The 25796-nt window shown below is 35.5% G+C and overlaps 1 protein-coding gene and 1 pseudogene across 1 annotated transcript in view; both read left to right on the top strand.

The window, feature by feature from the left end:
• The window catches only part of DCDC1 (doublecortin domain containing 1), a 105553-nt gene that overhangs the window by 67990 nt on the left and 11767 nt on the right, over window positions 1-25796 (top strand). Inside the window, 2 exon segments of the mRNA XM_078340784.1 lie at window positions 7455-7628; window positions 7631-7659. Of these exon segments, the coding sequence (XP_078196910.1) occupies window positions 7455-7628; window positions 7631-7659 (203 nt within the window).
• Window positions 20034-24618, top strand: LOC108593835 (cytochrome c pseudogene; annotated as a pseudogene).

Genomic DNA, 25796 nt, shown 5'->3' with positions numbered 1-25796 from the left:
TTGAGGGAGACATGAGACATCAATCAGTATATGTAAGATGAACATTGGTTTGGTCCAGAAAAGTGGGACAACTCAAAGCAAAGGCAGGACAACTCTAAGTGGGGAGGGGCCTTTAAGGTCAAAGGTAGATAAGTGACAATTGGTTGCATTCTTTTGAGTCTCTGATTAGCCTTTCCAAAGGAGGCAATCAGATATGCATTTATCTCAGTAAACAGAGGGATCACTTTGAATGGAATGGGAGGCAAGTTTGTCTTAAGCAGTTCCCAGCTTGACTCTTCCCTTTCGCTTAGTGATTTGAGGGCCCCAAGATTTATTTTCCATTCACAGATTCATGTTCAGGAAAGCATTGTATTTTGCCATACTCTCTTGGGAGACTCTTACTGGGAAGCATACATTCCTATTACATTCTCATTGTCCCCTTCTGTAATCATCAGAATTGTGATTACTGGTAAAATGTCTGTTATCTCCCCTTGACTAAGTTCACTTAGAGCAGAAACCATGGCTGCCTTGTTCACCATTTTTTGCATAGGGCCTAGCACTTAATAGGTGCTCAATAAATGTTATTCAGTGAGTGTATAAAGAACTAAGTGAAATACATGTCACGTTGAACCATCCATACCCCAATGAGGCAGTAGTGGGAGAGAAGGAAAAAGGCCTTGTTAGAGCAACCTGTTTTACTGAAAATAGTGAGTGGATATGTAGGAAGAGTATACTAAACATCCCAAAACCCAAATACATATGCAGATTTGTGAATGTTTCCATTTGGCAGGGGGCCAAAGTAAGCTGGCCCAAGAGTAATTACATGGCAGAGAGGCTAACAGTTACGCTAATGTTTGTCTGAAACCAGACATTGGTCAGAGGTAGAACACTGGGATAAATGACTCTCTGAGGGACCTAGAGATGAAGGAGATGAGGATTTTCAGCTTTCCCACATTCTGTCAGGAATGCCCTTTCTTGAGCTTTCTATCCCCTCAGCCTTTTTTTGCGGGGAAGGGAGGAGAAGAAAGAAGCTCTCATGTTCACTTAACACTTCTCTGTAATTTTCTTAGTACCTTGTATAAAGTAGGTGCAGAAGTGAGAAAAAGGAGATGATGCCACCTTTGGGAAGGTTCAGAGTCATTGCTCATTGCTAAATAATATGTGGGGCCATACTCATGTTTTTCTACTTCCAATATGGGGTTGAGGGATGGGGTAATAGGGGAGCTGTTTCCTGAGTTGTTTTTTTTTTGAGATGGAGTTTTGCTCTTGTTGCCCAGGTTGGAGTACAACGGCATGATCTCAGCTCACCACAACCTCCCCCTCCCAGGTTCAAGCGATTCTCCTGCCTTAGCCTCCCGAATAGCTGTTATAGGCATGCACCACCATGCTTAGCTAATTTTGTATTTTTAGTAGAAACGGGGTTTCTCCATGTTGGTCAGGCAAGTCTCGAACTCCCGACCTCAGGTGATCAACCCGCCTTGGCCTCCCAAAGTGCTGGGATTATAGGCATGAGCCACCACGCCTGGCACTAGATTCTTATAAAAGTACCAGATAGTCTCAGCCCTAGGAGTTGAAAGGTTTGGAATTTTTGGAGATGAGAAAGTTAATGAAAGAAATGTAGGAAGCATTTGTTAATAATGGCTAGTATGTTTTCCTAGAAATTCAAGGTGGATTTAGATGATGTTAGGAATCTTGTCTGAATTGCTTGGCTCCCTGCCCCACATACCCTACAGTCCCCTAACTATTTTGTTGCTCTCAGTCCACTCACCCCCAGCCTTTAGAAATAGCCTCTTCCTTACCAGGGCTGAAGTCTTTGCTGAATATCTTCAGTTTCTCTGTGTTGGCATGGAAGTGTCAGATTCTGTTTTTCTTCTTACCTCTGGATGTAATAATGCTTACCCTGGCTGTCAGCCCTCCAACCACATTTCTTGATATGAAAACATGTCCTCGGAGTTGGTGATATACAGAAGAATCACTTTGTGTTGCTAAAATGGGAGGGTTGCTGGGTTGACATGATCTGGCTCTGTGTCCCCATGGAAATCTCATATTGAATTATAATCTGATATGTAATCTCCTCATGTTGAGGGAAGGATCTCGTGGGAGATAATTAGATCATGAGGGTGGTTCCCCATGCTGTTCTCATGATAGTGAGTGAGTTCTCACAGGATCTGATGGCTTTATAAGGGCCTTTTTGCCTCTTTCCTCTGCACTTCTTCCTGCCACACTGTGAAGAGGGATGTGTTTGCTTCTCCTTCCATCATGATTTAAGTTTCCTGAGCCCTCACTAGCCATGCTGAACTGTAAACCTCTTTCCTAAATTAAACCTCTTTCCTTTATAAATTTCCCAAAACTGAAGTAACTTTGGAACTAGGTAATGGGCAGAGGTTGGAATAGTTTGAAGGGCTCAGAAGAAGACAGAAATATGTGGGAAAGTTTGGAACGTCCTAGAGACTTGTTGAGTGGCTTTGACCAATAAAGCCATTGCTGGCTGGAGCAATAAGGGAAGATCTTAAACTAAATCTTGAGAAGGACTTGAGTTTGATAGGTGAAGTGTAGGGTTAAAAGTGAACAGGGATAATGAACAGATTTGCTTAGGTAAAATAGTGCTTCATACTAGGGTCAGAAAAGAACAGAAAGTTGGAATGGCATCGATTGTCTTAATGGCATCAATTATCTGTAAGCTCTTGTTAGACATAAGCTTAGGAAAAAGGACTGGGCCTTTTTTAATATTCCTTGCACAGGATCTGCACATAGGATACTCGCAACAAGTATTTGTTGAGTACCCCTGATGGGCTGGCTGGCTGGCTGACTGGCTAATAGAAAACTTCAAAAATTAGCTTCCAAGAGTTTTCTCTTTAGTAATGATAAAACCAACGTTTTAGGAAAATTCAGCTGGGATTGGAGTATAGAAAGTCAGATGTGATGGAGGCGAATCATATACAATTAGAAAGCTCTTGCAGATTTTAGGAGGCTGAGAGAGAACTGGACAAATGGGTCTGGTTGGAAATGGAAAAAAAATGATGCTTTTAAGAGTTACTATAAAGAAAGAATAGCTGATAGGTCTCCCTTCCTTTACTGTATCTCAGGTCAGATTCCCTAGAAGCAGAGCCTGAGGTCAGGATTTTGGTGCAAGAGACTTGTTGAGGGAATACTCTTATTTGAACCATGTAAGGGAGTGAGAGAAGGAGTCTAGAGCAGAGGAAGAAGCACAGCCAAGCCATGTGTTCACTGGAAATCTAGCCCCAGTCTGAAATGTGAAAGACACAAGAGAGTTGCCCCACTTTGAAGCAAGGGCACTGGCTACAGTGTCCCAGAATCAGTCAATCATTGGCTGTGGGCTGTCTTCCTAGGTTGGAGGGAGGAGATCACAAACTTGCAGGCATTTCCTGACTAGGTTTCTTTCAGTCAAAGGCAATTCTCAGAAGGGTGCAACTGTGTGAAGGTCACAGGACTCACAGCAGCTGGAGTCTGAGTGCACTAGCCTGGTAAAAGGCACCTTGGTGGGGCACCAACAGTGTCTACTACACTCAGCACTATAGTTGACCTTCTGTATCCATGGGCTCTGCTTCTGTGTGTTCAACCAACTATGAATCAAAAATATTCAGGAAAAAAAGAGCTATAAAAAATAAAAATACAACAATAAAAACTAATATAAACAAAAATACGTATAACAACTATTTACTTAGCATTCACATTGTATTAGGTAGTATAAATAATCTAGAGATGATTTAAAGTATACAGGGATGTGTGTAGGTTGTATACAAATACAACTACATTTTATATAAAGGACTTGAACATCTACAGATTTTGATATTCTAGGGGTCTTGAAACCAAGCCTCCATGGATACCCAGGGATAACTATATTTTCTTCACATAGCACCACCCTGCTGAGAATCTTCCAACAGCTTCCATCACATCTGGAATAAAGTTCAAATCCTTTATCTTGACCTGCACAGTGTGGCCCCTTTCTGTCTTTTCGGCTTTAACCATGTTCACTCTCTCTGTATTCAAACTTTATTTTTCTTTCTTAAGCATGCCAGGCCTATTCTCACTTGGAGCCTCTGTGTCTGGTTTTCACTCTGCCTGGAATACTTTTCCCCCAAATTTTCACAACTAACTTCTCATCACATGAGGCTCTCTGTTCAAACAGCCCTTCCACTGTCAGTTTCTCAGCCAGAGGCTGTGAACTGCACAAGCAGCTCTGTCTTCCTTCTAATTGTCACCCTGGTGCCTTGACATGTGGACACCTAATATATATTGTTGAATGAATAAGAAAATAGTTGGAGAGAAATGAATAAGCAGCGTGGGTTCAAGGTCTAGTTGAGAGATTGGATAACTGTGAAAGAAGTGGAAACCCTGAAAGAAATAAGAACTGTGAAGGGTGAGTCAGTTTGTGCAGAAAGATATGAGATTTTGCTTTAGACATTGAATTTGAGAGATATGGTAGAGGCAGAAGAGTGCAGTGATTAGGAGCAAGGAACACAGCTTCTTGAACTAATTTCATATCCCAGTGTCACCACATCCCAGCTGTAAGATCTTGGTCAAGTTAATGCCTCTGTGCCTCAGTTTCCTCAACTGTAAAGGATAATAATATTACCTATCTCATTAAGTTGTTGAGAGAATTAAATTAATATCTATAAATCATATAAATAGAGTCTGGCTAGAACATTATTTTTCATGGAATTTAAGGAGTTCTGCATGTAAAAGAGACAGGTTAAGCCGGGGCTGAGACTAGAGTTGGGTGAGTGAAGCACCAATGGGACACAATTTGAGGAGGTACTCACTCTGAGGGTTGTGCGAGGGCCCTGCACAGGCTTCCTTAAAGTTTGCCTCAAAGACCTTCACTCCCCTCGCTCTAGTCCTGGCCTTGGTCAAAGTCATCAAAGGGAAAACCCTTTATCAGCAAGATCTCTAAATCTGGGCACCAGTAACATTTCCTCTCTCTGGCCTTAATGGGAGTGGTTTCTTGCTCTTTCTAATCTCTGCCTTGCCTAACTGTCCTTTGGTTGCTTCTCACCCTTTTCTATCACTTACATAATTAATTCTCTGGAGTCAGTTCCCTCTGCTCAAATACTCTTGAGTGGATTCTGTTTTCCTGATTGGACCGTGACTGATGTAACAATTTATATACTCCAGAGCTCCTTAATAACCAATAGGATTTCAGGGAGGTGAGGGAATAAGCTAACATTTATGGAGTCACTTCAATATGTTAGGTAATTTTACATATAAGATATTTAATCCCTATCAGGTAGTGGAGTGATGCTCACTAGATATTTTGTTAATGAGAAATCTGAGATTCAAGGAGGTATAATGCATCTAGTGTCACTAAGAAACAGAGCTAAGGGTTCAAATGTAGTTTGAAGGTAGAGTTAATACCTCTTCACATGCAAAGCCTCTAGGGGCATACAGATTTTGGGTAAACGCCCATTAAACTACAATAATTCATTCATTTCCCCCCCCCCCCGTGAGAGATTTTTTTTTTTCCTAGATGAATACTGACTATGATTGGCACCTATAGGACCTCCTCCTCCTCTTTTTCTTTCTTCTTTTTTATTGAGGTCACATAACACAATTCACATAATGCAAAATTAATAATTTTAAAGTGAATAATTTAGTAGCATTTAGTCACATTGTTATGTAACATCTCTATCTAGTTCCAAAATATTTCCATCATTTCAAAATAAAACTCATTACCCATTAAGCTTCTCTTCAATCCCCTCTCTTCCCTGCCACTGGCAACCATCAGTCTATGTTCTGTTTTTATAGATTTACCTATTCTGATATATCACGTAAATGGAATCATACAATATGTCACCTTTTTTATGTCTGGCTTCTTTGATTTAGCATAATGTTTTTGAGGTTTGTCCATATTGAAGCAAGTATCAGTACTTCATTCTTTTTTTATGGCTGAATAATATTCCATTTATGTATATACATTGTACCACAATTTGTTTATCCATTCATCTATTGATGGATATTTGGTTGCCACATGTTGGCTATTGTGAATACTGCTCCTATGAACATATGTGTACATGTATTTACTTGAGTATCTGTTTTCAATTTTTTGGTTATTTATGAACTCATTAACTTATAGCTCATTTTTCTGTTATAATTTCTAATTCCTATTATTTTCAGTTTACAAAATGAAAATACTAACAAATTTCCGTTAAAATGTTTTTTCTTTTTTTGAAGGATTATGTCTATAGTCTTATAATTTAGTTTTAATTTAATCTGCAAGTTTTGTTTATCTGTATACCACCGTATATTTGTTTTTATATGTGTATATGTGTGAGGTAACAGAGAGAAAAGGGGGGTGAAAGAATAGAGGATTTTTCTTTGTTGTTATTGCTGAACATTTAATATAGCCATTCTGAGACTTGAAGGTTATTTATAACCACTGGCTTGTTTTTCATATCAATATTAGCAGATTTTATGTAAAATAACATTTCTGAGTCATAGAGGCCAAGCTTCTTTCAAGGTAAGTGCTAACAGAGAAAGATCTTTTGAAAATTTGGGCAAATTTCAATGCGAAATAGCAATAAATGCAGCTACTTTCAGTTATCTATAAATAAAATTATGTTTCAGAACAAATGAGAGCAGATGAGGGAGGGATCATTGTATTTTTGTAATTTATGTAAGAAGAAAATATGATAAAAATAAATTGAATGTACAAATAAGTAACTCAGGTGCAAATTATTTATTTATGAAACAAAACCTCTTGAAAAGAGAATGCTGGCAGCAACTTAGTATGCAATATACTGCACTCCTGTTCTTACCCTTACATTTTCAAAGTCATACATAATAATTTAGTTGCACTCCCATTTATATTAATGGGAATTTTGAAACTTAAATTTTCGTGCACAGCATTGAAAATATATAGGTCAAAGTAAACTGTTAATGAAAAACTGTTACTCATTTTCAATCAAATAGTTTAAATATCTCACCAAGGATGTCCTAGAAGGCACCTTCCTTATAGTCACGGAAGAAGAATTATAGTATAATGTTACTATTTGTAGGTCATCATCTTTAAAGCAAAATGGATAAGAAATAATATTCAAGAGAAAATAAATGTTTCCCAACCCTAAAGACATTAAAAGTTCAGGACCTATGTTGTTTTATAGGAAGCAAAGGACATTGGACCTTTTCAATGGTCCCTTTCAGCTGGGTGCATCTAATCAGTAATAGAGGCATGCTAAGGTGAATTTTAATTAGGACTAAATTGTAGTATTACTCTTTCATACCCTGAACATCTGTTCCCTTCAGAAATGATGATTTATGCAGGCTATCAGAGCAGACAGCTTGCTACAGCTTATGTCACAGTTAGTAGGAAGCTGGTGGTAGCATTTCAGAAAACCGGCATCTAAATGGAGACTGGACAGTGTATGTTACACAGCTAATAGAAGGAGGGAAGTATGATGTGTCCATTTTTAATTTTGAAGCCAAATATTTACTTGACTTAAAAAATTATCTTCTAGACCATCTGTTGTTAATGAAGAAAGTAACTTGGACAATGAATGGGTTGATGCTTCCTACTGATGTCAAAAGACAGAAAACCAAGCCTGTTCTTTCTATTAGAATGAAGAAACTTACTGAGAGGACTTCAGTCCGAATTCTGTTCTTTAAGAATGGCATGGGGCAGGATGGACGTGAATTACAGTGGGAAAAGAAACAATGAAAAAGGTAATTTTGTATTAAATATTGAACTGTGAATTCAATTTCAAAACTTTGTGGCTTTTGAAATGTGTTTTTTCTTTCTAAATATCAATGTCAACAAATACCTGAAATATTAGAAGACATATAGAACTAAAAAATCATATATAAACCTGTTCATAAGTCTGCTTATTGCACTATTACCATAAATTACCTTAGCAAAGAAATAATATTTCAGGAAATTATTTGGGTAACATAGTTGGCCATTTACCTAGTTAAAATGTTGTGTTTATACTAGAGAAAACATTCTAATTGGTTAAAATATTTTATAAGCTAGTTAGATTGAAGCCAGTCCAACCTAACTTCCAGTCTCAAATCTGCCTCTTTTCATTCAGAATAGTAGTAAGACCTAAAAGCATCATTGCTCCTCTAAAGAATCAGCAAAGCCCCAGATAACTAAAATGCATTTTGAAAGTATTCATATAAGTTTTTAAAAATAAATATAAGGGAACTAAGAAAAATTATGAAACAATCAAGCAAGCTTTAGAAAACAAAATTTAAAGTATTACTTGTCATACAAATGTATGATTTTTAGAAGGTACTCGTACTTCCTAGAACATCTTTGATATGAAAAAAATACAGAGGAGCTAATGGGAATTTGAAACACACACAATTTTTTATACAGATAAGGATTTTTCAACCAATTTTAAAGCAACCTAATAATAATGTAGTAACTGAAATGTCTTAAGAATGTATGAGAGACAGTAAAACATAACCAAATGCCTAGACTTGATTCTTGGCTTCACCATTCACTAGCTATGTGAACTTGGGCACCTTTGTTTCCCTGAGCCTCAGTTTCTTCATGTACAAAGTGAAGATAACAGTAGTTCCTATTTCATAGAGTTGCTGCGAGGATTTAATGTGATACGATGCATGGAGTACAATGCCTGGCACCCAGAAAGTTTCCATTAAATCTTTTCTTTTCTTTTTATACTTTAAAGTTCTGGGATACATGTGCAGATCTTGTAAGATTGTTACAAAGGCATACACATGGCATGGTGGTTTGCTGCCTCCATCCCCCCTTCACCTACATTAGGTATTTCTCCTAATGTTATCCCTCCCCAATCTTCCCACCCCTGCTATTACTCCCCTAGCCCCCCACCCTCCAACAGACCCCAGTGTGTGATGTTCCCTTCCCTGTATACATGTGTTCTCATTGTTCAACATCCACCTATCAGTGAGAACATGTGGTGTTTGATTTTCTGTCCTTGTGTCAGTTTGTTGAGAATGATAGTTTCCAGATTTATCCATGTCCCTGCAAAGGACATGGACTCATCCTTTTTTATGGTTGCATAGTATTCCATGGTGCACATGTGCCACATTTTCTTTATCCAGTCTATTCTTGATGGGCATTTGGGTTGGTTCCAGGTCTTTGCTATTGTAAACATTGCCACAGTGAACATAGGTATGCATGTGTCTTTATAATAGAACTATTTATAATCCTTTGGATATATACCCAGTATTGGGATTGCTGGGTCAAATGGTATGTCTATTTCTAGATTCTTGAGGAATTGTCACACTGTCTTCCACAAGGGTTGAACTAATTTACACTCCCACCAACAGTGTAAAAGTGTTCCTGTTTCTCCATATCCTCTCCAGCATCTGTTTCCAGGTTTTTTAATGGTCACCATTCTAACTGGCATGAGATGGTATCTCAATGTGGTTTTGATTTGCATTTCTCTAATGACCAGTGATGATGAGCACTTTTTCACATTTGTTCGCCACATAAATGTCTTCTTTTGAAAAGTGCCTGTTCATATCCTTCACCCACTTTTTGATGGGGTTGTTTATTTTTTTCTTGTAAATTTGTTTTAGTTCTTTTTAGATTCTGGATATTCCCTTTGTCAGATAAGTAGATAGCAAACACTTTTTTTCCATTGTGTTGGTTGCTGGTTACTCTAATGATTGTTTCTTTTATTGTGCAGAAGCTCTGGAGTTTAATTAGATCCCATTTGTCTATTTTGGCTTTTGTTGCCATTGCTTTTGGTGTTTTAGTCATGAAGTCCTTGCCTATGCCTATGTCCTAAATGGTTTTGCCTTTGTTTTCTTCTAAGGGTTTTATTGTGTTAGGTCTTATGTTTAAATATTTAATCCATCTGGAGTTAATTTTTGTATGAGTTGTAAGGAATGGATACAGTTTCAGCTTTCTGCCCATGGTTAACCAGTTATCCCAACACCATTTATTAAATGGGGAATCCTTTCCCCATTGCTTGTTTTTGTCAGGTTTGTCAAAGATCGGATGGTTGTAGATGTGTGGTGTTGCCTCTGAGGCATTTGTTCTGTTCCATTGGTCTATATCTCTATTTTGATACTAGTCCCATGCTGTTTTGATTACTGTAGCTTTATAGTATAGTTTGAAGTCAGGTAGTGTGATGCCTCCTGCTTTACTCTTTTTGCTTAGGATTGTCTTGGCTATGTGGGCTCTCTTTTGGTTCCATATGAAGTTTAAAGTGGGTTTTTCCATTTCTCTGAAGAAGGTCAGTGGTAGCTTGATGGGGATAGTGTTGAATCTATAAATTACTTTGGGCAGTATGGTCATTTTCATGATATTGATTCTTCCTAACCATGAGCATGGAATGTTTTTCCATCTGTTTGTGTTTCCTCTTATTTCCTTGAGCAGCAGTTTTGTAGTTCTCCTTTAAGAGGTCCTTCATGTCCTTTGTTAGTTGTATTTCTAGGTATTTTATTCTGTCTGTAGTAATTGTGAATGGGAGTTAGCTCATGATTTGGCTTTCTTTTTGTCTGTTATTGGTGTATAGGAATGCTTGTGATTTTTGCACAATGATTTTTTATCCTGAGACTTTGCTCAAGTTGTTTATCATCTTAAGGAGATTCTGGGCTGAGACACTATGTCATCTGCAAATAGAGACAATTTGACTCCCTATTTTTCTAACTGAATACCCTTCATTTCCTTTTCTTACATGATTGCTCTGGCTAGAACTTCGAATATTATGTTGAATAAAAATGGTGAGAAAAGACACCCTTGTCTAGTGCCAGTTTTCAAAGGGAATGCTTCCAGTTTTTGTCCATTCAGTATAATATTGGCTGTGGGTTTGTCATAAATAACTTTTATTATTTTGAGATACATTCCATCAGTACCTAGTTTATTGAGAGTTTTTAGCCTAAAGGGCTGTTGAATGTTGTCGAAGGCCTTCTCTGCATCTTCGAGATAATCATGTGGTTTTTGTCTTTGGTTCTGTTTATGTGATGGATTACGTTTATAGATTTGCATATTTTGACCCAGTCTTGCATCACCAGGATGAAGCCTACTTGATTGTGATGGATGATCTTTTTGATGTGTTGTTACATTCAATTTGCCAGTATTTTATTGAAGATTTTTGCATCAATGTTCATCATGGATATTGGCCTGAAATTTTCTTGTTTTGTTGTGTGTCTGCCAGATTTTGGTATCAGGATGATGTTGGTCTCATAAAATGAATTAGGGAGTATTCCTTTTTTTATATATTGTTTGGAATAGTTTCAGAAGGAGGGGTACCAGCTCCTCTTTGTATATCTGATAGAATTTGTCTGTGAACCTTTCTGGACCTGGACCTTTTTGTGGTTGGTAGGCTATTAATTGCTGCCTCAACTTCAGACCTTGTTATTAGTCTATTAAGGGATTTAACTTCTTCCTGGTTTAGTCTTGGGAGGGTGTAAGTGTCCAGGAATGTATCCATTTCTTCTAGATTTACTGGTTTATGTGCATAGAGTTGTTTGTAGTAATCTCTGATAGTAGTTTGTATTTCTGTGGAATGGGTGGTGATATCCCCTTCACCATTTTTTATTGCATCTATTTGATTCTTCTCTCTTTTCTTTTTTATTAATCTGGCTAGTGGTCTATTTTGTTGATCCTTTCAAAAAACCAGTTCCTGGATTTATTGATGTTTTGAAGGGATTTTTGTGTCTCTATCTCCCTAGTTCTGCTCAGATCTTAGTTATTTCTTGTTTTCTGCTAGCTTTTGAAATTATTTGGTCTTGCTCGTCTAGTTTTTTTTTTAAATTTTGACAATAGGATGTTGATTTTAGAACTTTCTTCGGTTCTCATGTGGGCATTTAGTGCTATAAATTTCCCTCTAGACACTGCTTTAAATGTGTCCCAGTGATTCTTATATGTTGTATCTCATTGGTTTCTAAGAAAGTCTTTATTTCTGCCTTCATTTCATTATTTATTCAGTAGTCATTCAGGAGCAGGTTGTTCAGTTTCCATGTAGTTTTGCGGTTTTGAGTGAATTTCTTAATCCTGAGGTCTAATTTGATTGCACTGTAGTCTGAGATACTGGTTGTTATGATTTCCATTTTTTTGTATTTGCTAAGGAGTGATTTACTTCCAATTATGTGGTCAATTTTAGAGTAAGTGTGATGCGGTGCTGAGAAGAATGTACATTCTGTGGATTTGGGGTAAAGAGTTCTGTAGATGTCTATTAGGTTTGCTTGGTCCAGATCCGAGTTCACGTCCTGGATATCCTTGTTAATTTTGTGTCTCATTGATCTGACTAATATTGACAGTGGAGTGTAAAAGTCTTTCACTATTATTGTGTGGGAATCTAAGTCTCTTTGTAGGTCATTTAGAACTTGCTTTATGTATCTTGGTGCTCCTGTATTGGGTCTGTATATATTTAGGATCATTAGCTCTTCTTGGTGCATTGATCCCTTTACCATTATGTAATGTCCTTCTTTGTCTCTTTTGATCTTTGTTGGTTTAATGTTCGTTTTATTGGAGACTAGGATTGCAACCCCTGCTCTTTTTTTGCTCTCCATTTGCTTGGTACATCTTCCTCCATCCCTTTATTTTGAGTCTATGTGTGTCTTTTCACATGAGATGGGTCTGCAAAATACAGCACACTGATGGGTCTTGACTTTTTATTCAATTTGCCAATCTGTGTCTTTTGATTGAAAAAGGCTAAATGCCCCTTTACATTTAAGGTTAATATTGTTAGGTGTGAATTGGATCCTGCTATTTTGATGCTGGCTGGTGGTTTTGCCCATTAATTGACACAGATTCTTCATTGTGTCAATGGTCTTTATCATTTGGTACATTTTTTGCAGTGGCTGCTACTGATTGTTCCTTTCCATGTGTGCTTCCTTCAGGAGCTTTTGTAAGGCAGGCCTGGTGGTGATGAAATCTTTCAGCAATTGCTTGTCCATAAAGGATTTTATTTCTCCTTCACTTATGAAGCTTAGTAGTTTGGCTGGATATGAAATTCTGGGTTGAAAGTTCTTTTTTTTAAGGATGTTGAATATTGGTCCCCTGCTCTCTTATGGCTTGTAGGGTTTCTGCTGAGAGATCTCTTGTGAGTCTGATGGGCTTCCCTTTGTGGGTAACCCGACCTTTCTCTCTGGCTTCCCTTAGTATTTTCTCCTTCATTTCAACCCTGGTGAATCTGATGATTGCGTGCCTTAGTGTGCTCTTCTTGAGGAATATCTATGTCGTATTCTCTGTATTTCCTGTATTTGAATTTTGGCCTGCCTTGCTAGGTTGGGGAAATTGTCCTGAATAATATTCTGAAGAGTGTTTTCCAGCTTGGATCCATTTTCTCCATCACATTCAGGTATACCTATCAAACATAGATTAGGTCTTTTCACATAATCCCATATTCTTAGAGGCTTTGTTCATTACTTTTCACTCTTTTTTCTCTAATCTGGCCTTCTCGTTTTATTTCATTGAGTTGAACTTCAGTCTCTGATATTTTTTCTTTTTGATTGATTTGATTATTGAAACTTGTGTACACTTCATGAAGTTCTCATGCTATGTTTTTCAGCTCTATCAAGCACCATTTATGCTCTTCTCTAAGCTGGTTATTCTGAGCAGCCATTTTGACTGGCACCTGTGAGACAGAGTCGCCGATACACCTGAGAGAAAGGGGGTTGAAGGTGGGGAGCCTCGTACCTCAGTTGGAAATGCAAAGATCACTTGCCTTCTGCACTGCACTCTCTGGGAACTGCACTGTGAAGCTGTTCCTATTCGGCCATCTTTGAGTTGAACCCCATTAAATCTTTTCTAGTCTCATCTTTGGGACTCATAATTTACACCTAACAGAAATTATTTTTCTTTCTAATGGAAAATTTTTATTATTAAATCAAGATAATTTTGTTATATAAGACTTTTTCAAATTGAACGTTGCTTGGAACAGGTGAATAGTTCAGTAGATATTCTGAAGAGTGTTTTCCAGCTTGGATCCATTTTCTCCATCACATTCAGGTATACCTATCAAACATAGATTAGGTCTTTTCACATAATCCCGTATTCTTGGAGGCTTTGTTCATATTGGAAATTTTAACCAAAATATCTACTTCATTATTTATTTATTTTTGTGGTTGTTTTACAACCACAACTGGTTAAGAGCATTTATCGAGGAGCTGGGAAACTTGAGTTTTATTTCCTTCTTATCTATAGATTTGGATTATGAGTAAAACAAGGGATATTACACAACCAAGCAAATTACTAAGGCAAGTTATAACATCTTCCCTGGAGATTTTGAAAAAATAGAGAAGATGGATGTATCTCTTGGACTGTTAAAATGCAGTCATCCTTGGAGATAGAAGCTAGATTAGATAACCTCTTGAGTTCATTTGAGTTCAATCTCTGTAATTCTATGCCTTGGTGGTAAAATTGGAGTAATAGTCACTTTTACAGATTATATGTTCTTAGATGAAAGGTTGAGTATAAATAAAAATGTCTCTGCTATTTTGCTTTTTGTCTCTAGAGAGCAATTTATTTAAAACTGGATGATCAAGGAAGTCTTTAGCTTACTTTTTTCTTTTATAGAATTTAAAGCATTTTCCCAAATTCATGATAGAACATGATTTGGTAACAAATGTGTTTGTAAATATTTGCCTCAGTATCACATTTAAGAATGAGGTAAAGGAGAAGAGGCAACAAAATGATGATCTTGGGTGTCAGTAAAAACTTCTTAGGAGGGAAAACATAAGTCTTGCTAATTATTTTGTAAATAAAATTTAAATTTTGAAAGTGTTGTTGATAATCATAGGATAATGCTCTATTTATACATTAAACACCAAATCAGTAATAGAAATAGGGAAGTGGATAGTCTAAAGAGAAAAACAAAGTATTTTCTCTTTTATGGTAAAATGTTAGGAATGTTAGCTATTTTTAGATTACTACTAATAATATAAAACTGAAGTAGAATATAAAGGATTCTAATATGGTGAAGTTTATTGCAGTGGGATAAAAAGAGAATTATTGAGGATGGGTGGTACAATAAGGTAATTAAAGCATAAAAGTCCTCTATGATCACAGAATCAAGTCCAGGGGAAATGACTATATTTTAATTATAAGTAGAAAGTCAAAAGAAAATTTATTTATTTACTTGAGGAAGTAATTAATAAGTTTGAAATGAGGGCCAAAATGGTATATTTCTTTACTAAACTGTGGAATACCAGAACCATGGCACATCTCTGTGTGATTTGAATCTGATGATTTTATAATTACTTGATATGGTTTCAGTAAGCATATTGCATATGCTGCTATAGGATACAGGCTAAACATACATATCCTTGGGTTGAAAAGGTGTTCAGAAAAATTTGTGGGAATAAGATGCCAAATTAATGGGAAATGAAATATGGCTGCTATGGATACACAACTTTGAGGTTGGCATCATGGTGATTAAGTTTTTTCCAGTAGTTAATAATTATATCTTACTCATTTATTTTTTTGCTTGTTTTGCTACTATCACCAATAGCATGAAATTACAGTGGTGAAGAAAATGATGAAAAAGATAATGAAATTAATGAAACAATTAAAAAAAATTGCTGTCCTCTTGCTCCAATTTGAACTGGTTGTTTTCTGTGATCTCTATCCTGGGATCTCTCTTCACTATCAACATGGGAATTACTGTTCTCTCTCTCCTGTGTTGGATTTCTTTTCCCTGGTTTCCTAGTTTTCCTGTACCTCATTTACTCTATTGTGTGCATAGTCCAGTGGCTTTCCAAAAAAGAGAAGACGGATAGTTAATTTTTTAAAATTGTGGGAAATATTTTTTTTCTGCCAAATATTGAAAGTATTGCCCCATTGATTTTTGTTTCCAGTGTTGTTGTTGAGAAGTCTGATATCATACTGATTCATCATCCTTTATAGGTGACACAAAAGATGAAAACATTTAGAACCATCTCTTTATTGACAGTGTTCAAACTTTTTTTCAGGATGTGCTGGATACTCACATCGTCTTTTCAGTTTCAAAAGTCTCATCCTTTTCTTTTGAGATGTTCTGTTGAATTATATATATTTTTAACAATATCCTTTTACTGTATTTTTTCTGTTATGATTTTATGGAACTCCTACTTGTATATGCTGAATCTTATGAACTGAACTTCTAATTTTCTTATCTGGGATATTTGCTTATCTTTACCCCCCAACCCAATAAATCTTTTGCTTCTTCCTGTACAGTCTGTGTTTTCTCTAAGTACTTGGTTTTTGTTTGTTTGTTTTGGGGTTTTTGTTTTATTTGGTTTTGGTCTTTAATGTTACAGACTTGCTTTAAATATGAGTTACTCGTTCATCAATATTTAAAAGTGAAGAACTGAAAAGCTGGTTGAAAAGCTGTGAGCAGGGTCGGGCACGGTGGCTCAGGTCTGTAATCCCAGCACTTTGGGAGGTGGAGGCGGAGGCAGGTGGATCATGAGGTCAACAGACGAAGACCATCCTGATCAATGTGGTGAAATCCGTGTCTACTAAAAATACAAAAATTAGCTGGACATGGTGGCTTGTGCCTGTAGTCCCAACTACTCAGGAGGCTGAGGCAGGAGAATTGCTTGAACCTGGGAGGCAGAGGTTGCGGTGAGCCAAGATTGGGCCACTTTACTCCAGCCTGGCAACAGAGTGAGACTCTGTCAAAAAAAGAAAAAGAAAAGAAAAGAGAGGAAAAGAAAATAAAAGAAAGGTGAGCATAGGTTTGTCTTATTTTATTGACAGATGGATTTCATTGGAGAGTATTTTGACTAGGCTTCTTCTTTCATTGGGGTTGAGTTCCTAAGTGTCGGTGTCTTTTCTCTGGAGTTAATCAATTTCACCAAAGTAAATCTGCCAATTTGATCAATGTAGTAGCCAAGTGAAGAAGGGAGCTAAGAGTTTCAGTTTCAATATGTAGACTTTCATTTAAATCTCTTTTCAGAGGAGAGTTAGCTGCCTTATTCTGAGCTCTGCGTGGTGTCTCAAAATCCCGGGGTTTAATTTCTCCAGAGAACAAATCTTCTGTCTTTATCTTCTGATAGCAAAAGTATAGTTGTCTGACTGATAGGTGTGAGAGAAAGGTTCTGGAGGTTTATCTGTTTTCTTTTTTTTCTTGAGACGGAGTTTCGCTGTTATTACCCAGACTGGAGTGCAATGGCACGATCTCGGCTCACTGCAACCTCTGCCTTCTGGGTTCAAGCAATTCTCCTGCCTCAGCCTCCCAAGTAGCTGGGACTACAGGTGTGCACCACCATGCCCTGCTAATTTTTGTATTTTTAGTAGAGACGGGGTTTCACCATGTTGACCAGGATGGTCTCGATCTCTTGACCTCGTGATCCACCAGCCTCGGCCTCCCAAAGTGCTGGGATTACAGGTGTGAGCCACCACGCCTGGCCTATCTGTTTTCTATCTAGTCAACCTGTTTTCAGCTCTACTTTCAGAGGTACCTGCTGTCTCAAATTTCTGAGCCTTTCTGGGGTTCTGCAATACAAGTAAAATTTACTTTAACTAGTTTAAGTTTTGACTTTTCTGGTCTGCTAAATCATTTATCACTTAATTACTTTCCCATCTTTCTGGTTCTCGTTTTAATTATTAAAAATCAATAATTAATTATTGATTTTTATAGATAATGAATAATTCTAATATTTTTTACTATCCCAGTTGATTGTTTTGCACAGTTCCTTGGGGTTTATACAGCATAATTTGACAAATATAGTGTTAGCTTACTTCAACAAAAGCAGACTACTTCCTCTGTCACTTGGAGGCATCATATACTGACTGCAGGCAAAAGGCCTGCAGTTTTTCTCGAAATATGGTCTGCAGAATACTTGTATCAGAATGGTCTGGCTTTTCTGTTCAAAATTCAGACTCCTAGGCCCCACTTAAAGCCTATTGAGTTAAGAATTCTTGAGTGTAGGTCCTGGGAATCTGAATTTTTTTTTTTTTTTTTTTCCTAGAGATGGGGTTTCACCATGTTGATCAGGCTGGTCTTGAACTCCTAACCTTGTGATCTGCCTGCCTTGGCCTCCCAAAGTGCTAGGATTACAGGCATGAGCCACCGTGCCTGGCCTGGGAATCTGAATTCAACAAATGTCTCCAAATGATTCCTAGCCGCTCTAAAGTTTGACAGTTCTTGTTCCATTGTTCTAAAACTTCAAACTTACTAAGTGATAAAACTTTTCATAGATTTCCCTTTTGCTTGTTCTCCTATACTTCTCATGTGATTTAAGAGAAAAGAATAACTTGTTAGACAGAATAAAAAGATGGGGGAAATTAAGTAACTAGTTGTTAGATTAGAATGAGTGAAGGGAGTTCAGATGTCAGAAAGTAGAAAACATCTACAAGTTGACAGAAAGGGAGTAGTTATGTGCAGCAAGTCTAGCTTAAGAAAAAATTACTCCCTTTATATTTATATGTAAACATATTTCATTGTAATTACTTTTTCCTGTTATTACTGAAAAAACATATGAGTATTGAGGGATATGAATGTGTGGATGTCAAGGTATAAATAAGCAATAAACTTTATCAGATGCCTTTAAGCTGGGATAAATTTATACTTCTATGTTGTTTACCATTTATTAATTTAAAAAATAGTAAGCTTAAACAAAAAATTAATAAAAATTTCAAGCTTAAGAAAGATCTAATTCAATTGAAATAACACAATATAATGGTATGATTGTGAAATGTTGACACACAAATTTGTAACTATAGCAGCAGAGATTTTCTCAATAGGGTGGATAAAATAATTTAGAGAATATCTTAAGAGATTCAAAAAGGAGTACCGGGGTAGCAAAATTTGATTAAGGATGCTCAATGTGGATTCCGACAAAGGAGGTCATGTATCTTGGAACTTATTTAAAAAGCTTTTTATGAAATATGAGGAAAAGTCCATTGCTACTATTTGATATTGTTATTTAAAATTAGTCTAGTTTTTTAAGCCAGAGATTAATATCTGATTAAAAACACAAAAGCAGATTTAAAAAAATATGGAATTTGATAATATGGTTTATTCTCAAGAGACTATGAATAGCCAGTTGTCTTCTCATTATTTAATGTGAATTTCAAGGATTATACAGTTGTTATTTTAGAATATTATAATCATTTATAGTCAGAATTTTTTTCTTAAATGAAATCCTAAAAAAGCCAAAATAATAAAGAATATATTTAGTGGAAATAAAACCAAATGAGAATTATCAGTCTAAACATTCATTTACTTTACTTATGGTAGTTCAAGATAGTCCTTAATATTATTTAGGGGCAGTTAAGGCATAAACATATTAAATTTGAAAAGGTAAAATGTATTTCTTTTTTTATTAAAATTGTTTTATAGTTTTTATATGTACATTTTATATTTGAACACATTTTAATTGTTAAGAACATATAACAATAATGGTTACATTGAAGCATTTATTAGATTAATGTCCATGCATACCTGATCATTAAGGTATCTTTGATGAACTTTATTGAGTTTCTGGACATTAGAATCACAGGATTTTATGAAGTCATCTAGTCAAGCTACTCAAAAAACTGAAACTTAGACAACTAACTGCCATATCCAAAGTGGATCAAGTGGAATAGCTAGTACTATAATTCATTTTTTAATTTTAAGAGCAATATTATTTATTATTTAAAGGTTCCCTTAATATTACTTTTTCTTAAATTTTAATTTCTAATGTGTTGTCTCTTAAAAATTATTGAATATAACCATTAAAAATAAAAACATAAGGCATCTGTTTCCAGTTGGAGTAATTAGTATCAGACTAGTCAATCCATTCTAAACAACTGAAAAACTGGACAAAATATATGACAACTATTTTTAGGTATTACACAACGGGAAGTATCAGCTGTAATGCCTAAGAGCAGGGTAAAAGTTGAAGTGTGTCTTAAAGTTCACTATGTCTTTGTACCTGGAGGCAATTTATAGATTGTAGTGGAGAGAGTGGGAGGGAATGAGAAGGGGAAGAGGGGAAGAAAAAGAGAGAGAGAGAGAGAAGGAGGAGAGGGGAAGAGAGGGGAGGCGAGGGAAGGAGAGGGGAGGAGAGGGGAAGAGAGGAAAGAGAGGAGAGGAGAGGGGAGGAGAAGGGAGGAGTAGGGAAGAATCTAAGAAAAGCACAGTGGTTCTCCATAAAGTGAAGAGAATGACATCAAAGTTCTAGGTGGCTGAAATTTGCAGAGCAATACCATTAGAGGGAGCTATTTGTAGAATAGTTCTCAAATTTTGTATAAGCATTGCCGCATGTCTTGGCTGAATATTATGTTGCTTATGCATAGGATGAACTCCACAAGGCTTGACACAAACAACTGCCAGGAAAAAAAACAACTAATCAGTATGTATAAGGGAAACAAGTATGGGAGTATGTGCAGGGTAAGGAGACATTTGCATTAAGACCAGTTGGACAGGAGTTATTGAACTTGTTAGAAAATTTCAAATATGCCCGCTCTTAAAAATGATTTAACATAATCAATAAAAATAAAACATGAGACATCTGTTTTCATTTGGAATAATTAGTATCAGATTGATGAAGATTCCAGAAAAGTTAATATATATCCAGAAGAAAAGTCAATCAATAGAAACAGATCACAAAAGAGAGTTAACAGAAAAAGACATTTAAACAGCTATTATAAATATGCTCATGTAATTCAAGAAAAATATGAATATAATTTGAAGAGAACTGGAGACTTAAAATAGAACCAATGGGACTTATAGTTCTAAAAAATACAATATCTCAACTGCAAAAAATTAAAAAAAAGCAACAACAACAACAAAAGAAAAACTGAGTGGATTTAACAGCAGGTTAGATATTAGAGAAAAAAAGATCAATTAACTTCATGACAGACCATTAAAGCTATACAAATTGCAGTGTAGAGAAGCAAAAGGAAAAGGCTGGAAATAAGGACTGAGTGTCAGTAACTTGTGAGATATCAATCACTCTAATAGATGTATAATTGGAGCCCTAGAAAGACTGAGAAGGATGTGAATATTTGAAATAATAGTGGACAGAATTTTTCCTGAGTTCATGGAGAACAACCCACATATCTAAAATGCTCAGTGAACCTCTGGTAGGAAGATAACCAGATTAAAGGCATAAATCACATTGCTGTAAACAATGATAAAGAGAAAAGCATAAAAGCAACCAGAGGGGAGGAAACACATTAATTACAGGGATACAGATGTAAGAATAAAAGCTGACATCTCTTCAGAAATAATGCAGGACAGAATATAGCAGATCTTCTGCGGAGAGAAATAATATGTTTAAAGTGCTGAAAGGAAAAACCAATCTTCTTATTATATTATATTACAGTGGAAATATCTTTCAAAAATGAAAGCAAGATAAAAACATTCTCAGTTAAACAGATATAAAGTCCTTGTGTTCAACAGATCTATACTATGAGAAATATTATAGGATATTTTTCACTGGAAGAAAATGATACGAGAAACAAATTTGGGTATCCACAAAGAAATTCTTTTAAATATACCTGATACATTCACTGTTATAGACTCTTTGCAGCTTATTAAACTATTCCCAGTACATTTAAAAGGATGGAAATTATGTTAAGTATGTTTTCTGACTACAAAAGCATTAAATTAAAAATAAATAACAAAAGATATCAGGTCACTAACTCTCTAGCTATGGAGAGTTGTTTAATGTGGACATTAAACTTCCCTTCATATATACATCTTAATAGAGTATCTTTAATATTATATATATATAGTCTTTCTTTAATAGACATTATATATAATCTTTAATAGACATTAAACTCCCTTTCATATACACATCTATCCTATTAGTTTTGTCCATCTAGAGAATTCTGACTAATACAACATGAATTACCAAAACTGAGACAGAAGAAAATTTATATCTTAAAATATCTGTATGTATTAAATAAATCAAATTTATAATTAAAAGCTTTTTAAAAAACAAAATTCCAAGACCAAATGATCTCATTGGTGAATTTCATCAACCTTTCATGACGAAATAATATCAGTTATACACAAACCTTTTAGAAAATAGAGAAAACAGGAAGACTTCCTCTTTCATATGATGAGACTAGCATTACAGAGACATTACTGGAAAAGAAAATCCATACCAATATCCTCCTGATCATAGATGCAAAATTCCTTCATAAAGTATTAACAAATTAAATCCAACAATACATCATGATCAAGTGAGTTTTATCCCAGGTATGCAAAGTTGATGTATTAGTCTGTTTCCATGCTGCTGATGAAGATATACCTGAGACTGGGCAATTTACAAAAGAAAGAGGTTTATTGAACTTACAGTTTCACATGGTTGAGGAAGCCTCACAATTGTGGTACAAGGTGAAAGCCACGTCTCACATGATGGTGGCAAGAGAGAGAACGAAAGCCAAGTGAAATGGTTTCCCCTTATCAAACCATCAGATCTTGTGAGACTTATTGAAAACCACTAGAACAATACAGGGAAACCACCCCCATGATTTAATTATCTCCCCCTGGATCCCTCCCACAAAATGTAGGAATTATGGGAGTACAATTCAAGATGAGATATGGGTTGGGACACAGAGCCAAATCATGTCACTTGGTTTAACAACAGAAAATGTAGTTTACCACCTTAAGAGAATATGAAAAAAATAAATATGCTCATTTCAGTAGGTATCAGAGAAGATTTTGACAAAATTTAATATTCACTTATTAAAAAAATTTTTCATAGGAAACTTGTAAAAGGGAATTTCTTCAATCTGGCCAAGAATGTCTACTAAACACTGATTTAATTGCATACTTAATGATCAAAGACTGAACTATTTTCCCCTAAAATCAGGAACAAGGCAGAGATATCCTCTCTCTTCATTTCAGCTTAACATGCTGTTGGGGACCCTAACCTGTGATAAGGCAAGAAAAAAGTAGTAAAAAGTGTATAGATTTGAAAGGAAGAAATAAAACTGTTTTATTTGTACATGACATGATAAGAACACAAAGTACCATAAAGAATCTATATAAAAGCTAGTAGAACTAAGGAATACATTCAGCAAGTTTGCAGGATACAAGGTCAGTGTATTTCTGTATGCTAGTGACAGTTAGAAAATTAAATTTAAGGAGAGTGGAATGTCTTGACTTCAGAGTGGGAACCTTCATTGTGCCAGTGTTGAGAATTAAATATGGGTGGTGTTGAGAAAGGCACAAAGATTTTTTTTCAGAAGTGTTCCCAGTGCCACATCATTGAAAAGGGAGGCAAGCACAAGACTGGGCCTAATCTCCATGGTCTCCTTGGGCAGAAGACAGGTCAGTCCATTGGATTCTCTTACACAGATGCCAATAAGAACAAAGGCATCACATGGGGAAAGGATACATTGATGAAGTATTGGGAGAATCCCAAGAAGTGTATCCCTGGAACAAAAATGATCTTTGCTGGCATTAAGAAGAAAGAAGAAAGGGCAGACTTGATAGCTTATCTCAAAAAAGCTACTAATGAGTAATAATCGGCCACTGCCTTATTTATTACAAAACAAAAACATGACTTTTTAATGTGTACCATACTTTAATAGATTCATACACCAGAATTCAGATCATGAATGACTGACAGAATATTTTGTTGGATAGTCCTGATTTAAAACTAAGACTGGCTTGTGGTTAAATGGGTATGTTCAGTTTTTGAATTTCAATAGTAATTCCAATTCAGTAAATGCCATCACTGTTCACCCCTTCTAAAGATATGATTAGCCTTCGTTAGTAATGTTCAAATTTTCACAAAGCTGGTGAGTGCCATTTTAAAACTTACTGGAGATTGGTTTTATATTTAGATTTATATAACTGGTTATGTGAATATATTTAATTAATGGGGAAATTCCTTCACTGTCTCAGAACTAAGCAAGATTCACCTGTGTTTTGTGTTCATCTGCCTCTTAAAGGCAAGGTTTGAAGATAAATAAGGTAGCAATGTCTACTTTATATTTTTGGCCTTAACTATGCCAATCTAATTAGAATTTTCTGTATTCAAAATGGTTCCTTTTAGTTATTGAAAGGAATTTTAGTGTGGTTTATGTGTAATATCAAAGATTACTTAGCACTTCTCACATTTTATAGCTGATCTATAAGGTCACATGTGTTTAAAATAGTAGCAAGTTAAACTTCACTCTTGAATTATTTACAATCTAAGTCAAACTAAGTTATAATTTAGGATTGCCTTTTAACCAGCCATTCAGAAACATGAAACTAATTAACTGCTGTGTGTTTGGGATTTAATCCTTTCAGATTACAGTAGATGAGATACAAAAAAAAAAAAAGCAAAAAAGAAAGTGAAATTTAAAAATCAAATACCACAACACTCAAACACATGAAATACTTAGCTATTTATTTAACACAATACATGCAAAACCTATACAGAGAAAACAACAAATAATTGCTGAGAGAAATGAAGAAAGGCCCAAGAGATATACCACGTTCATGGACTGGAAACTTCAAAATTATTATGATGTCAATTTCCTGCAAATTGAGCTATATAGTCAATACAATACTTATCAAAATTCCAGCTGGCCTTCTCTTTGAGGGAAAGGGCATACATTGGCAAGATATTTCTAAAATATGTGTGGAAATGCCAGAAATGCAAAGGAATTAGATAGACAAATAAGTTTTAAACAAGAGCAAGTTTGGAGGATTTATGTTACCTGATTTCTTTTAAAAAATTATATTTTTGTATTTTTTATTATTAATTATGTTAATTTTTTTAATTGACAAAAATTGCATATATTTGTGGTATACTACATGATGATTTGAAATATGCCTACATTGTGGAATGGCTACACCAAGCTGATTGACAGGTGAATTACTTTAGATAGTTACCTTTTTTTGTCATAAAACACATAAAATCTACTTTCTTAGCAATTTTCAAGTATACAATATACTGTTATTAAGTATAGTCACCATAATATACAATATACCTTTAGTTTGGCTTATATTTTGTGTGCTTTAGCCAACATCTTCCCAGTCCTCTCACTCCCCCTGCAGCCTCTGGTGACCACCATTCTACTACTCTCTGCTTCTTTGAGTTTGATTTTTTATATTTCACATATAAGTGAAATCATGTGGTATTTGTGTTTCTGTGTCTGGCTTATTTCACTTAACATAATGCCCTCCAGTTTCATTGATGTTGTTGCAAATGACAAGAGTTTCTTCTTTTTAAAGGCTGAATAGTATTCCATTTACACTACTTGTTTTCAACAGCTATTATAAAACTAAAGTAATCAAAGCAGGATGATATGGGAATAAAAATACACATAAAGAGCAAAGAAACAAAATGGAGAGTTCACAAATAGACCTACACATACATGGGCAAATCATTCTTGATAAAGTGATTCAGTCGGGGAAAGACAGAGATTTTGATAAATATTGCTGAAACAGTTGGATATCTGGGTGATGAGAACTTTAAAACCATTCATGAAAATTGATTTAAATTGATCACAGATCTGATTATAAAGAGTAAAACCATAACAGTTCTTAGGGAAAACATAGGAGAAAATCTTTGTAACCTTGAGTAGGCAAATACTTTTTAGGACACAAAAAATATGAACAGAAAATGATTGTGCTTTATCTGAATCAAAAAACTTTTGCTCTTGTAAATACAGCATTATCAAAATGAAAAGGCAAGCCACATAATGAGAGAAAATATTCAGAAAACACATAGTTAATAAAAACATTGGTTCAGAATATATAAACATTTCTGAAACCTCAACAGTAACAAAACAAACAACTCAATACAAAAATAGGTCAAAAGATGTGAATAAACATTTTACTAAAGAAATATAGAAATCAACCATTAGCACATGAAAAGATGCTCAATATTATTAATCATCAAGGCAATGCAAATTAAATCCCTGATGAGTTACTGCTATATACACATTAGAATGACTAATATCTAAAAGACTGAAAATACCAAGTGTTTGTGTA

This window comes from Callithrix jacchus, chromosome 10, assembly GCF_049354715.1.
Source record: "Callithrix jacchus isolate 240 chromosome 10, calJac240_pri, whole genome shotgun sequence".
In the NCBI taxonomy this organism is placed as follows: Eukaryota; Metazoa; Chordata; class Mammalia; order Primates; family Cebidae; genus Callithrix; species Callithrix jacchus.
The sequence above is the reverse complement of the archived record's forward strand: the minus strand, read 5'-3'. Positions and strand labels throughout refer to the sequence as shown.